General features: G+C 36.1%; 2 protein-coding genes across 5 annotated transcripts; one reads left to right on the top strand and one right to left on the bottom strand.

Moving 5' to 3' along the window:
* The first annotated feature begins 526 nt into the window (after positions 1-526).
* On the top strand, positions 527-3705 carry LOC140770292 (uncharacterized). The gene is made up of 3 exons (XM_073111401.1): positions 527-854; positions 1086-2387; positions 3135-3705. Exons 1-3 carry the CDS (start codon positions 672-674, stop codon positions 3360-3362), a joined length of 1713 nt encoding a protein of 570 aa, XP_072967502.1. The 5' UTR covers positions 527-671; the 3' UTR covers positions 3363-3705.
* Positions 3706-4232: 527 nt separating this feature from the next.
* On the bottom strand, positions 4233-13563 carry LOC140770291 (calcium permeable stress-gated cation channel 1-like). Of its 4 annotated transcripts, XM_073111400.1 has the most exons (13): positions 13184-13561; positions 12260-12330; positions 12000-12177; positions 11600-11746; positions 11260-11395; positions 10221-10322; positions 9335-9454; positions 9108-9188; positions 7750-8090; positions 7145-7390; positions 6302-6626; positions 5366-5599; positions 4233-4688 (listed from the first exon to the last, which is right to left on the bottom strand). In XM_073111400.1, exons 3-13 carry the CDS (start codon positions 12086-12088, stop codon positions 4428-4430), a joined length of 2082 nt encoding a protein of 693 aa, XP_072967501.1. In that variant the 5' UTR covers positions 12089-12177; positions 12260-12330; positions 13184-13561; the 3' UTR covers positions 4233-4427. The 4 variants fall into 4 exon arrangements, with proteins under 4 accessions (XP_072967501.1, XP_072967499.1, XP_072967498.1 ...); XM_073111398.1 differs by having other exon boundaries at positions 12000-12330; positions 13179-13563; XM_073111397.1 differs by having other exon boundaries at positions 12000-12330; positions 13184-13563.
* Between the last annotated feature and the right edge of the window lie 1313 nt (positions 13564-14876).

Genomic DNA, 14876 nt, shown 5'->3' with positions numbered 1-14876 from the left:
TAAATAAATCAAATGATAAGTCATCCCAGTGGCAAATGCATAAATAATAATTAGTGCTATTTCGAAATTGCATCTAGAAAGAGGTTTAGGATTTTGGTTTGAATAGGAGTAAGTGGAGGTGATTACTTATCAAACCATCATGTCGGTTGGGCGCGTGATTAAGTGCAGATTACGCGGACAGCACGCCCGCCATGTGGATGGATGTGGTTACCCCTAACTCAGCATTTCCATTCTAAAATATTATATAATTTTATATTTTAATATATGTTTGATCATGTCTAATTTTAATATAGAAAAAATAAATCAACTGGTCATTCATCACTAATATATTTTTCTTTTTCTTTTTCTTTTTTAAATGGTTTTATATTTCATAAGAGAGAAAAATAAAAATTAAAAAGTAAAATATCCTCTAGACTAGAGTCGTTCGTGCGTGCCGAATAATTATTACGCACGCTTTCTTACTTATTACAGTCGTCTCGGTCCAACGAAGCATCGGACATAATATATATACTGTCACGAAACCCGATCGACGTCCACCTAACCCATCTATCTTTGGTATCTATATTCGACGCACTTGCCATTCTCTTCCTCTTCCTCTTCCTCTTCCCATTCGATCGATCGATCGATCCATTCGTTAGTTGCTTTTTGATTCGATTCGACGAGGAGGAGAGATGGATTTCGAGCTGCGAGCGGCGAGAGAGAAGCTGGAGAGGGAGCAGAGGGAGCGGAAGGCGCGGGCCAAGGCGAAGCTCGAGAGGGACCGCAAGGCCAAGCAAGAGGCCGCCAGGCAACGGGACGCCATCGAGGCAGCGAAGAGAGCCAAGCGCCTCGACGCCGCCCGCGCCCGCCTCGAGGTAGAATATTAATAATTTTGCCCTAAATTTCTCCCCCTTTTCTTTTTCTTCTTCTTGATTTGGTCTAGATTCGATCGAGTATATGGTAATCATCGATTGTTCTGTTATTAGTGGTGATTGATTACAATAGATGCAATAGTGTCCCTATTTTAAAGGTTGTAAATAATCCATTTCGGTTGTATGCCATCAAGTTTAAGTTCTTGTTAACATTTTTGTTCCTTTCTTTGTTAGGCGGAGCAACAAATGGAAGAAAATATGCTACTTGGTAACGGAATCGTCTTCTCAGGAATATTTGAAGCTGTTCCTTTTGATGGCTATGGGGATAAGATAAAGTTGCCACCTTCTTGCTTCAAAGAGTTGTCTGATCAAGGAGCTCTGGACAAAGGTCCTATGTACTTCAGGTTATCGAAGGTTAACGATGTAGGTCCTTCGGATTCAGGTGCCGCCACGAAGCAAGATACTGGAGTTACTCATTCGGGTGTCCTTGAGTTCACTGCCAGAGAAGGTTCTGCAGAACTTCCTCCACATGTGTGGAGCAACTTGTTCCCTGGTAATGACCTTGATGTTCCTTTGATTGAGGTGCGATATGTTAGCTTGCCGAAAGGAACTTACGCAAAACTGCAACCTGAAAGAGTGGGTTTCTCGGATCTCCCTAATCATAAGGCTGTACTCGAGACAGCTCTCCGCAAGCATGCAACTCTTTCGGAAGGTGACGTGTTAGCAGTCAGCTATGGAGAGCTGCGCCACAACTTGAAGGTCCTAGAGCTGAAGCCTGCTTCGAGTGTTTCTGTCTTAGAAACAGATATTGAAGTTGATATAGAAGGATCAGATTCTGTCTTGGATGGTGACAACAGTCAGCATGTGCTCATCCCACTTGTCCTAGGGAAGGTTGAATTAGGAGTTATAGAAGAAGGGAAATTCAAGTACTACAGATTTTGCATTGAAGATGACATCGGTGAGAAAGTTTCTTCTGGCCTGATGAATATTGAGGTCAAGATTGATGCAGATGCCAGTGATGGGGATACTAATGTTTATGTATCCAGGCATCCATTGGTGTTCCCAACCCAACATCGACATGAGTGGGCATCTCACGAGATGGGCTCAAAGGTTTTGATACTCAAACCAAAGGATCTTAGCCTGGTTGCAGGTACATACAGCATTGGAGTCTTTGGTTTCAAGGGAGTAACAAAGTATGATATTTCTGTACATGTGAAAGATACTAACAGGCAAAGGATCGGAGACCATGCTAATTCTTCATCTCAAGTTGATTTGGATTCGGTAGAATGTCGAAACTGTAGGCATTATATATCTAGCCGTACTGTTGTAATTCATGAAGCATACTGCTTCCGGCACAATGTTGTTTGTCAGCACAATGGCTGTGGAGTTGTTCTTCGGAAGGAACAGGCAGCAAACCACGTGCATTGCAGTAAATGCAAACGAGCCTTTCAACAGGGGGAGATGGAGAAACATATGAAAGTCTTTCATGAACCACTCAGTTGTCCATGTGGAGTAATTCTAGAGAAGGAAGAAATGGTAAGCAACTACACTTGTACTTCTTTTTTATACAACAATTTGAAATGTGTGTATCAAAGTTGGTACATATGGCTTTGCTGCAGAATTTTAGGTAAAAAATAATTTAATAGTAAACAATTATGCATGTGAGACAATATCTTGTATCCTGAATATTATTCTGGTCATGTTCTTCTCAGATTGTTAAGTATGCATGCTATGTCAGTTGTCAACCATTCCCTTTCTTCTCTTTTGTACAGTTTACTCTGCATTACAATTATATATAGCATGCTATGTTATGCCTGTATGACGCAGGTTTGTGATCACCTGATTGTGAAACAAATATATAGTTGTAAGTTTGCAACCACAATAATATTTGTATGGTATGCATCTTTTATATCACAAATGAGGTGCAAGTGTTGTAAACATTATCTGTAGACCACCTATATGCCTAATCATAGTAAGCCCAGTCATATCACACCATCTGTTCACTCTGATGTTTATGAGTTCCAATTGAACCAGGATCGTGAAGTACAGCTGGTTTTATCAAAATAAATCAGGCCTCAGCCATAAAATATGTAGGAATGAAATCTATCTTGTCATGCAAATCTGCTGCTTTGTTACTAGTTTTCTGTCATGTAACCTTACTTGCTCAAGGATAAATTGCTTCTCTTTTTCCAAAAGTTGCCTGTCTCTATCATCTTTTGATATATTTCAAGTTTGTACTGATGTCTCCTGACTAAACCTTCAATATTTCGTCTACCATGGTAGGTCCAACACCAGTCATCAACATGCCCTCTGCGCTTGATCATGTGCCGCTTCTGTGGAGACATGGTTCAAGCCGGGAATGAACCAATGGATGCACGGGACCGTCTCAGAGGATTATCAGAACACGAGAGTATCTGCGGATCTAGAACCGCCCCGTGTGATTCATGCGGGCGATCTGTCATGCTGAAAGATATGGACATTCATGTGATTGCTGTGCATCAGAAGAGCTGACTGCTACGAACTAAAATTCGCCAAATAAACCTTTGAGTGGGAAGCTTATGGAGATTGATCATTTGATATGATGACCTGACAATGCATTGATATTCAGATCCTGGTCTGCTTTGTATCCATTGCCCTTTCCGTTCTCTTTGCCTTTGATAGTGCACGAAGGAAAAAGCAGCTGTGTTGTACATGCACAGGATTGCAACTTGATGATGTGTTTATTCACTATTATATCTTATTTATTGTACTTGTACGTCTCTCTCTTTGCATATGAAATTTTGTACATTTTTTGAATCGATCCTAGCATTCTTCATTCGAAGACTAAATTTTAGTCACGAGCTCTTGTTTAGAATTCTGCCACTGTTTTCGTGATGGATTGATTAATTGACAGAGATATGGTCTATAATATTTTCTTCATAAACCAAAATCTACTTGCTCGTTGGGAGCAAGATTTTATTTTGAAAGTGATAGTTAAGGTGGGTAATTGCAGAGATGTACCATAAGTGAGTCCAGACTAGTACCTGAACGAAGTTATTAGGGACCTCTAAATCATATTCAGTAATCAAACAATATGTTTTCTTTGACTATCCAGGTTGAAGACTAAAACAAATGAAAGAAAAATATGGATAAATCTCAATTTTTTTTCTTAAATTATAATTTTACTCTGAAATGAGTTGCATTTATATTTTACAAATCACACAAATACAATCAAATAATAGATCACGACAGCATCAATTCGCAAAACTAGAGAATTCTTGACAAATAACATTTGTTTTCCTGCATCATAGATTAGAAGCCAAATCACCCAAAACAATCAACTAATAGATCACAAAAGTGCCAATCAACATCGGAACACATTTCTTTTTTTAATGGAATGAATTAAACACTTGAAAAACCAGATCATCATTTGAATTGATCAGAGTGATGAGATGACGAAAGAGATATGAAACATATAACAGCTTTAGCTTTATCTTCTGACTGGAAGCTAATTTACATTGCATACAAGATTATAAAAGCAAAAGGCAATTCCTCTCCTCTCTAATGTACATAAAAATATCCACAAGTTGTATGCCTCTAAAGTTGCTCTTGTATGATGTCACCAGGCAAAGACGGTGGTGATGAACCATTGCATTTACTTTGGGCTGGTGTGTTCTTACGAGATTGTCTCTTGGTTGGTACGAGTACATGTTCATATTCTTTCTCGTCGCCTGCTGAAATATCGTCCTCATCCTCCCCATCTTTGAACACTGGGTGTATATATGCATTCAGTAAGTATGCTTTCATATCAAGGTTTGGCTCTCTAGCGCGTTCCAGAGTATCTTTCATCATGGCTTCCTGCAGAAGATATCAGAAGAAAGAATGGCGCAGAGTGAGGAAGAGCATAACAAAAAAAAATTGTGATGATGAAATGGTAATGTAAATATATATAGCCTGTCGCCTGGATCACCTCTAACAAACAAACATGATTGCATTTACTCTAAGAAAAAGAATTACATTAAATAGAGTTGAATACAATTAAAAGGATCCATGTAGCTGACTCCAAATAGTTAGAAGATGATGTTTATTTGCAGTAAATGATGAAAACTAAAAAAGTTAAAACTACTTTAGCACCATTTTCATAAGCCTCTTTATTTAAAGTAGTCTAGGAATGAATGTCTAATTTCATTGTCTCTTGATTGCCTACTGTACTTCTCTGAACACGTCAACAATGACAGTGTTTTCTCTTTGCATATGGTTAAATGAAATTTTGCTTCTACGTGATCATTAATGTTGCAGCAAATGGCAAATATCCTATTTTAGTGCACAGATGAAGTAAAGCAAGTCACATGATACTAAAATTATCTATGAAAATATTAAATAAACCAATAGTACTGCAGCCAAAAATTTGACTCCGATAAAAGCGGAAAATGTATTTTTCACGGATGAAAAAAGCTCAAAAGCAGCATTAGGGGGGGGGGGGGATGTACATGTGCATTGCACATTAGTTTATGTGCACTATCAGTACAAATTACCTGAAGCGGGTACTTAACAAAAGCTGGTTCATAGCGGTGCTTGCAGAACAAATGAAACCATATGGTTAGTACAGGAAGGGCGATAAGCAAAGGCGAAGATTGAGCAGCTTTCTTTGTACTTAATAACCCAAGTAGAAGCAGCTGTGATATAACCAATGCTGTAATTATGCGCCCATGCACACTCGGCCAAAATGCTGCCCCGCTCTCATATTCTTGATTGTAGACATTTATAATCTAAATCATAGCATGCAATCAGTAACCAGATTTTTAATGAAACAAAAAGGGTTATAACAATCATAAATAGGAAAATTACTAACTTCCATCAAAAAGATAAAGAAAGACAGCAAGAGAAAAGGGATTGTCATTTCAAGCGTCCAAAAAGATAGCAACAGATATACAAACAATTATTTGAAGAATACTATATGCACAAGGAATCTTTCTAACTTATTTTAATTTGATGCAACCTTTCATATATCAAAGTCATTTCAATAGTTGCCTAATGGTTTAATAAACTGAAGGATTGTAGCCTAGTTCTCACTCTCAATGTCTTAGAAATATGAAAATAATATCATACTTGAAGTAGTCATAGACTTCAATGATCAAGAAAATAAACATGGACGGATTGTAAGATTTCTAAAACAGACAACTTGAGAAATAACTCATTCACTGCAGTAGATTGCTCCTGAAAGGCGCCTAAGGAGACACCACATGCTACAAGCACAGTGATCATAGCTATAAACTAGTTAGTTGAAAAATAGGTCAAAGTCACAACCTACCGAACTCCTGGACGTTGTGAATATATTAAACCATTGAAGGGGCTAAGTTTTCTAAATGCCTTTACCCGCAAAGGTATAAGTTATCAAAGTTCTATTATCTCATTTAGTGGAAGATATCAATAAACATGCAACAATCTGTAATAATTGGATAGATGCTTACCTGATGACGGTAGACCACATATGCCAGTCCAAAAAATATTATAATGAAAGGAAGTAAGAATGGCGTGATCACCGCATAGACAAGACCAAGTAAGAAATACAGCTGTATTTGAGGTTCAGATGAATCAAAACCAATACTTCCTGGATCCATGGCATCTTCCCTATCCTTCTCTGTCTTTACCAAGAAAAAATTCTTCAAGTGGAAGATTATTAGTGGTTTCAATCTTAAAATCTCCCCAGCTACTCCAGCCCAACCATCAACCATTATATAGGTTATGAAGAAAGTAGCTTTCATCGGAATGGATGAACCTATTGTTTCCGGTATTCTGCCAAAAGAGTACCAAATGAGTAGTGTAATACTGTGACAATTTTAGCTTTGCTGGAACTATATAAACTAAAATTCCATCATTTAAAAACTTCCTAAGCATAGTTAAAAGGGTATGCCTCACCAGCTAAATTGATGTAACTCTACCAAGACAACTGTACTTACCAAGCAAGGTATATCACATAAACAGAGAGAAATTCATATTTCACAACAACTCTTTATTTACAACTTTAGCATGAGAATTACATGATACTACATGGTACTAATAGCATGGACAACCAAGTTTTTCCTTGAAAAAGCGACATGTGACAGTAGACACAGATATACAAGCACATATTTGTTCAAGCAAATACAAAGTAATATAATGCAGGTAGTCCTTAGATTGATGCAAGATAGCACTAAATAAATGGTGGGAAACAGTATGCATAGCTGACCAACAATAATAGGACAGAAGTATTATTTAAGACTATGATATGTAGTTATGTACTTCCCTAACAAAATTAATGAAGCGAGACATACTCATTTGCTGACTGGTGAATAAATGTATTTAGTTGCTGGAATGCAGTTCCAGCGATTATGCTTCCCAGAAATACGTTAACTATCAAGAAGAGGTAATATTTGGAAGCAGAGCTCCTTTCAAGTGCAGACAAGGATACATATCCTTCAAACTTGGACATGAGCATCAATATGATTGGCAGCAATATGAGGAAAATCTTCAGAGCAATACCAGGAAGAAACCCTTGGATGAACGATTTAATAAAATGTCTGCATAACAAATCAAACACCACATGTCAATTATCAGGGCAACATACAAAAGAATTATGAAGAAAATATATACCACGAATTAAATAATATATTTGAACATACAGCCCTATAATCAAAGAAACTAGCAAAGAGCCCAAATCGATTTCTTTGATGGGGTTTAATTGATATCTTAGACAGTACCAATGTACGATAACAGGTAAAGGAGCCCACAGTGGGAAAGCACAATATTGGACTTGGTGTGCAACAATTCACTAGTTGACAGAAACTAAACAAAGTGGGCAAGTAACAGTAATTGCAAATCAGGGATAAAATAACAGGAGAATTAGAAGTATGAAATTGAAATATTCAAATATACTCACACTTCAATTATTGGCTTTAGAAATGGAAGAGCTTTCTCAATTCCCTCAATGTTTGCAAGAGACTGTACAAATGCTATTGGGATCATATAGAAGAATGTGAGAAAGAATATTGCAACTGTTACAATCAACCTTCTAACAGTGAGGGAAACAAATGGAATTGCTAGATTGCTCCAGTACACATCACGAGGTTCCGGAGCCCACTCAGTCAACCATAATGTAGGATTTCTTGTTTGTTGTGTCTGAGCACAAACTGCAGCTCCCCATCGTGATCGGAATGAAACAAACGCTGCTGGCACAACAGATTTCTGGTCTTTCTTGACATTTTCACGCTCCAGAGCCTCCTGAACATCACATGGTTGATAAACACCATTAAAATTATTTTCAACGGAACAAAAAGGGTTATTGAATTTGGAGTAAGAACATCTGAAAAGCAAGTGAAGTGATACCAGATCAAAATTAAATTTAATCCAACCCAAACATTTCATATCTTAAACAGGAAATCACTTACTGAAACAATATCGGGCACACAAAAGGTTAGAATTGAGAAAAAGAAGCTTGGATTATCTTTCTGTCTCACAAGTTTGACTGATCTATTGGAATCTCATATACAGGCATAAGATAACATTAAAGTAAAACAGCTAAGACAATCTTTACATCACACAAGTTTGAGTGGAGTAACAGTATTTACCATTTTTCATGAAACCTTTCAATGCATCAAGGTGCTAGATTTTCTTTGTAGAATATAAGACTAATTCAATAAGTAAATAAATTCTTCATGCACTAACTTTTTTAAGGGCTAATCAATAACCAGATAAATAATAAATTCATTAAGTGCCAAGCGGAAAGAAACATCTCATATCAAAGAATTATTGCATAATTCACAAAGATCTTTTATTATTCAAACCAAATGAATAGCCATTGAAGTATTGAAAGCTGACTCCAGGAGCCACGCACTATGCCGTCCGACATATAAACTATACAAGATTGATTAAAGCACGAAACAACAACATTATTGCATTATTGGAAAGTTAGAAGTGCCACTATTTGAGGATAAAGGACGAAATCTGTTGCTCTCTTGCATTTTTGGTCACATTTTAATGATGTCTAAGCTGATACTTGTCCCATAAAATTAGAAAAAAATGATAGGTAGAATTTCACATGCTAGAGTTGCTTCTTGAAGTATATAATTACTACAACCGATGTATCATAATGGAGAACCACTAGGCATTTTCATGATCCATACCACTCGGAAATACCATGTTTGAAAAAAAATGTTCAATAATTCTTATGTAAAAGTCATAACCAACCAGCTCACTATGTACTCGCCACTAGCAGTAAGTTCAGAAAGTATCACTTACTTCTTTAGATATCATATCAATCTCAGATGTGTAGAATTCAATCGCATCCACCTTGGTACCAGATAATCCGAGAAAACCAGTCTGATTTGAAAAGGACACAAGAAGAAAAGGACATGAACATTTCAAGACACCATACTTCAAGATTTTTGAAATGATAACAAGAAGATAGCAAACTTCAAATATCATTTAGAAATAACAAGTAAAGATGTAGTATGTACGGATGTAACCTTCATAGTTGGTCTGTTGGATGGATTTCGATCATACTTCAGCTGATAATAGTCAAGCCAGTTCTGCATTTTTTTCTTCTTTTTGACAAGCTTTGCAAGTTTATTGGCATTACGAACAACCTACAAGGAATACTCTATAAACACAAGGAATAAAAGCCTTTTATCAAGTTAAAATAGAACCATGCATGGTTAGAAATGATGTACTGCAAAAAACTATTAGAAGCTATATCAAAATGGAGCTGTGTAAGCTCACAATAGGAGATACCAAAATAACATATTATAAAACAGCGGGTACAAAGTTATGATGTTACACAGGTCAAATGTATCTATCTTTGCCAGCACTTGCACAAAAGGATGATTAATGGAAAGTATTACAAGGATACTAGGAGGACCTTGTTCATAGTAACTGGTATATCTCCTTTAACTGTTCAATTTCCCAAGAGTTGGGCATTCTTATGCGGCTCCTTCAGTAATATGTACAAGTCTGATTAATACAGATGGCTGTGTCATTCATTTCTAAGTGCACAAGGCTCCTAACTAAGCTTAAAAGCACTGTAGCGTTTTCCATTTGGTGTACAATTAATTACCCTTTTTCTCCCTCCTTATCTTACACGTATCCTTTTTTGCAACTTTCTTTTTCTATGTGATAAAAAAGAAGAAGCAAAGATGACTGATGAGGGAAAAGAAAAAGGTATACATAACACATTCACAATGAAACTGCAGAAGTTATATTTTTATTAATTGAAATTTGCAAAGGTTACTAAAACATACTCTCCACTTTCTATTGAAACAATCTATTTTTGAACAATGAAATTAATCAGATCAGGTTTTGTGAAAACCTATGAGAATGTCTTAAATGTGGTACTACAAGCATTGCATCACTTACCTGATGAGTCAGAAAATGGTCAGGATGGTTGACAAGAAAAAAATGTTCAACAAGCTCACTGATTGACTCATCTGCATCAGGTGGAATATTCCTTACAAGAACCTGAGTCAATAAATATATTCATAAGTTAATGCAAGCACAAATCAGAAAATTTAGCCATTAAGAAAATCATGCAAAGTACAACAATCTTCATCCTTTCAGGTTCAATAGGTGTCCTCCAATATCTAATTTACTTGAGCTATACATCTCCTATTTGGAGTTGGGCTAGTGTACAGTATATAGTACCTTGTCTGTATTTAAGTTCTTATAAAACACTAGTGCCTATCCATTAATTACTGAGGTGTTGTTTGATGCAGGCCATTCACTGTAAGCCACGACTTTTTAACAACCTTGGTATTGATGAGATAGATGCTTGCAGAGGTCCCGTTTTGAGGTATGAATGCAGCATGCCACCTTTTTCTGGTTCTAGGAACTACTCTTCTATAAATCCATTGTCCAAACAGAAGAGTATGCCATTACTAAGTAGAAAATCAGAGAAGGATTATCAATTCAGTTAGTCAAATATATCATATCTTGGAGTACTCAAAGTTTATGCACTATCTGGCTTCAGGAAGTGTTTCGTAAGTCTTAACTATGATTCTTGATGTGTTTATCAAGTTCACTTGTTGCTTTGTTATCATAAATAAATAGTAGCATGATCCTTTTACAATGATAGTTCATGGAAAGTGCACCAGAAGCACTTCTTTGCGTGCCTTCTTTTACTATGTTTTTAACTGTTTAGTCAATGATATGCTCTGAGCCACTGGCTGTACATTGAGCAACTTTCTCAAGGATTTAAAATCAGAAATTATTAGCAGAAGAGCAACATAAAAAGATATCAGGAAAAAGAAGAAAAGTAAATATTCAACTATTCAACTATTATTAAAACTAAATATGCTCTATTTCTCCCACCAACCCCCCTACCCTTACTATTAGAAAGGTTTTAGAACTTGACTAAGATTCAGCAGATTGAATAAAAGAGGCATTCATATATACTTACAGTGAACTGATCTGGACGGCGTTTCTCTGATGCAAGAAAATGCAGCCTCATTGAAGCAACGATTTCATATTCTTTAAGCAATATATAGCATGTCCAAAAGGTAAACACATATGCTAAAACCAAATGGGCCCAAAACCTGTCGTGAAATGTAAACAGCTATTAACGGGGGAAGATTCTGTAAAACCGTAACAACTCTTACTTCAAGTGACTGTAAATCAGCTATAGAACGTTTGACAAGCAATAAATACAAATAGATCGAAACAGTAGAATGATTCAGATATAACATAATAACACATGATGATATATGCACATCAACACAAGATATAAATCTGGTGCTTACCTATTTGATCCATCAGGAATATTTGATATAGAAAGCTTGTCTATGTCACTAAAAACTAACTTCGAGGTTTCCAGAGTATCATTAGTCCAGTTGACAGGTATAAGGACTGCAAATGCAAGGATAGCTATGGGAAAGAAGATCTTAAGTCTGCAACAAGAAAAAAAATAAGTTGTATAAACAAAAGGATTTTATACAATATTCTACTAATGAAGTATTTAATTTTCAAATCTAGAAACAATGAGTGCAGAACTATCCAACATTTAACTTCCATATTTATACCATTTCAGTGCAGTGCAGATGTAACAAGCAAAAAGGAAGAAATCAAATCAGAAAGGCAATTTGCACCATCATAATGAAGTAAACTAATGAATGAGTTAAAACAAAATCAGATATAGAATACCCAATCAAGTAGATCCTCAAATAGACAGCAGAATCAAGTCCAGCGTGCTCAATCAGCTCAGGCTCAGGCATTTTAAGGGCAGCAGGCATCCACTCCAGAAATCTCAAATAGGATCTCCAGTCTAAATTGACAAACTTGTGCACAAATGTTCCTGAGCGTGTTGGGCTACTTCTTACCCCTTTAAGATACCATTTTGGAAAGTAAACCCTATCATTTATTGGTTGCAGCCGTAAAAAAGCAAATGCCAGTAAGAAGATTACGGCAGTTAGTATGTTGATAGCTGCAGCAAGCCCTATGTCAGCAAGCGAAGCCATGGCTTTCTCTTATTTGCCTGCATGTATGAACCATTATATACATCAAAAGTAAACACTTTTGCATGACATGATCGAAAGAAAGACAAGTAGTAAACAAAACAATCTGAAGAAAAGTTATTGGTGATAATAGGACACAGGTAAAGTAGCATAAAAATTTGAATGTCTTATAGAAAGTCAAGCCATCAAATTATCACCTTATCATAAACTTTTCAATTAGTGTTTCCTCCATCAAATTAAGAATAAGATAACATCTGAATAAGCATACCGGTAGTTTCAGATTCTACAACAAAAGCTAGCTCACGGAGTTCCACTTGCAGAATTTTCAAGTTTCAACTTCAAAAATTTAGAGTTCTGGTTCCAGGCTCTCAGCTAGAAAGTTTCATAAAAGTTTCAAATGCGCATACAATTGGAAAAGATGGAAACTCACAAGTTGTCCAATATTTGACATATTGAAGTGGTATTATAGGCTGCTTTTCCGTGGACTATCAGCGATTTCATAATGAAACAAACCCAACATACTAGCAAGATAACATCTCAATTGCTTGATGCCAGGAAAGGATGCTATTCTTATTGCGACAGCAATTCAATTTGCTTTATTTTTCAATAATCCCACACTAGAGCTAGCAGTTATGTACAAACGAATATGGTTCTCAAGAATTTTTTTTTTAAAAAAAAAAAAAAAAAACCATCTCCATAACCCACAAGATCCACACCAAAAACAAAAAAAAAAAAAAAAAAAAAAAAGTGGATGGAAATTTTTTTTAAAGTTAAGAACCTTTTTCAAGTAAAGCTGAGCAAAAACCCAATTTTGAGATGCGTAAGCATTTTTATCACATGGATCTACTTCAAGAGAAAGCAAAAATACCTTACCCAGAAGAAAGAAGTACCCAAACTGCACAGATCAGAGCAATCTACGCGAGTACTCGCACTTCCGAGCAAAACCCAATACCAGAAACCAATCAAATAAGAGAGATGTGGACTGAGAGAGAAAGAAAGAGAGATATATGTGGGCACCAAGAAAGCGAAAGTGTCGGATTCTTCCTTGCAGGAGATGAAGACGAAGAGGTGATGGATTTTTATTTTTATTTTTTTCTCTCTTGCCTCAACTTTACTCCTCTCTGCCTAGTTGGTAAGTGGAGTTTGTGGGTGGGAACTGCCGATTCCTTTCTCTCCCTTTCCCTTCAATTTCAACCTCGATTTTTTCTACTCTGTTCGACCTGAGATCACGAAACGGAGTACTCGGTGGGTGTAAATAGAGTTTTAATGATGGAAAAACGGACGCCGGAATTGGAAAAGAAAAAGTCTTCACCTTTTTCTTCTTTTGTAGCGCCGATTTTTTTAATTTTTCTTTTTCATTTCTTCTTTTTTATCGATTTGATTCTAAATAGACGCGTCTCCAACGGTCTGTTGCAGGATTGTCGGCAGTATTAATCCGACTTTTTGACCGAACTAGCCCTCCGTTCATCTTTATTTACTGAAATAGACCGCACTCTCAGACAAACTTAATAATAATAGGGCTCTGCATTCATATCATCAACCTTTGATACTTATAAGATGAAGTTATTCAGTATTTGTTTATTAAATTATTTTTAGAAGGCCTTAAATATAACAGTGTTTTATATGATGCTTAAATCCAGTATATATATGAGTCCGTGTCTTAGAATTACAAAGTTATAAAGTTATTAAAGATTACAAAGGGAGAAGGAAAAAGAAATAAAATATTATAGCGAGACCTCTAAAGTTGAAGATTATGTTACACTTTTATCAAAATTTTCATCGGATTATAAAGACGATGAACTCCTAAGGTTTATAAAGAGATGCGAGAGGTTGAGAGACTCCTTTGGTCAAATTAAAAGTCTGTGACACGAAATTACTATCGGTGTTTAACTAAATCTTCCAACTAATGCTACTAACTACCTTTAGAATATAGGAACAATAAAAGAAATGTGTTCTACTAATTCGATCTTCTCATCACAGAGGATATATGAGAAGATCCCGAGAAACCTTTTCTAGTCATGTTAGACTTGGTACAAAGTTTGTCGAGTTTGGCTAACCATAGGCAAAACTTTTAGCTTTGAAGAAGGGTGAGATTGCGGAGAATTTAGCAAATTTCATATCTGAGAAGCTAATGAGATGATAGTGAGATTTAACCGAGTATGTGCTACTGGCGATGAGCCTCCACAAGATTCTATTATGTGAATCATCTATGGTAACATAAAGAGTAAGGTTTTTTTTTTTTTTTTAATCTCCGACAGCTCATGAATAACAACAAGATTATATCTTCTAGTGGCCAAAAATAAGAATAATAGGTTCCAAAAGGCTTGTCTTCTAAGTCCTTCAGGAATGGTGGTGGAATAAGGATTCCTAATCACGGATTAAAAAAAAAAAAAGTCTATCTGTCCGTCCAATTAGTAATCCAAGCTCCATTGACAACTTGATATGAGTTTGAAGTTATCTTTTGATTTGAGAACTCCGTCCGTTAATCAATAGAAACATCATGAAATGCAATGCAATTGATGACAAAGATTACAAATTAAAGCTTCCGTAAAACATTTTATTGAAG

Source organism: Typha angustifolia, chromosome 11, assembly GCF_048772165.1.
Source record: "Typha angustifolia cultivar Huaian chromosome 11, ASM4877216v1, whole genome shotgun sequence".
NCBI classification, from domain to species: Eukaryota; Viridiplantae; Streptophyta; class Magnoliopsida; order Poales; family Typhaceae; genus Typha; species Typha angustifolia.
The sequence above is the reverse complement of the archived record's forward strand: the minus strand, read 5'-3'. Positions and strand labels throughout refer to the sequence as shown.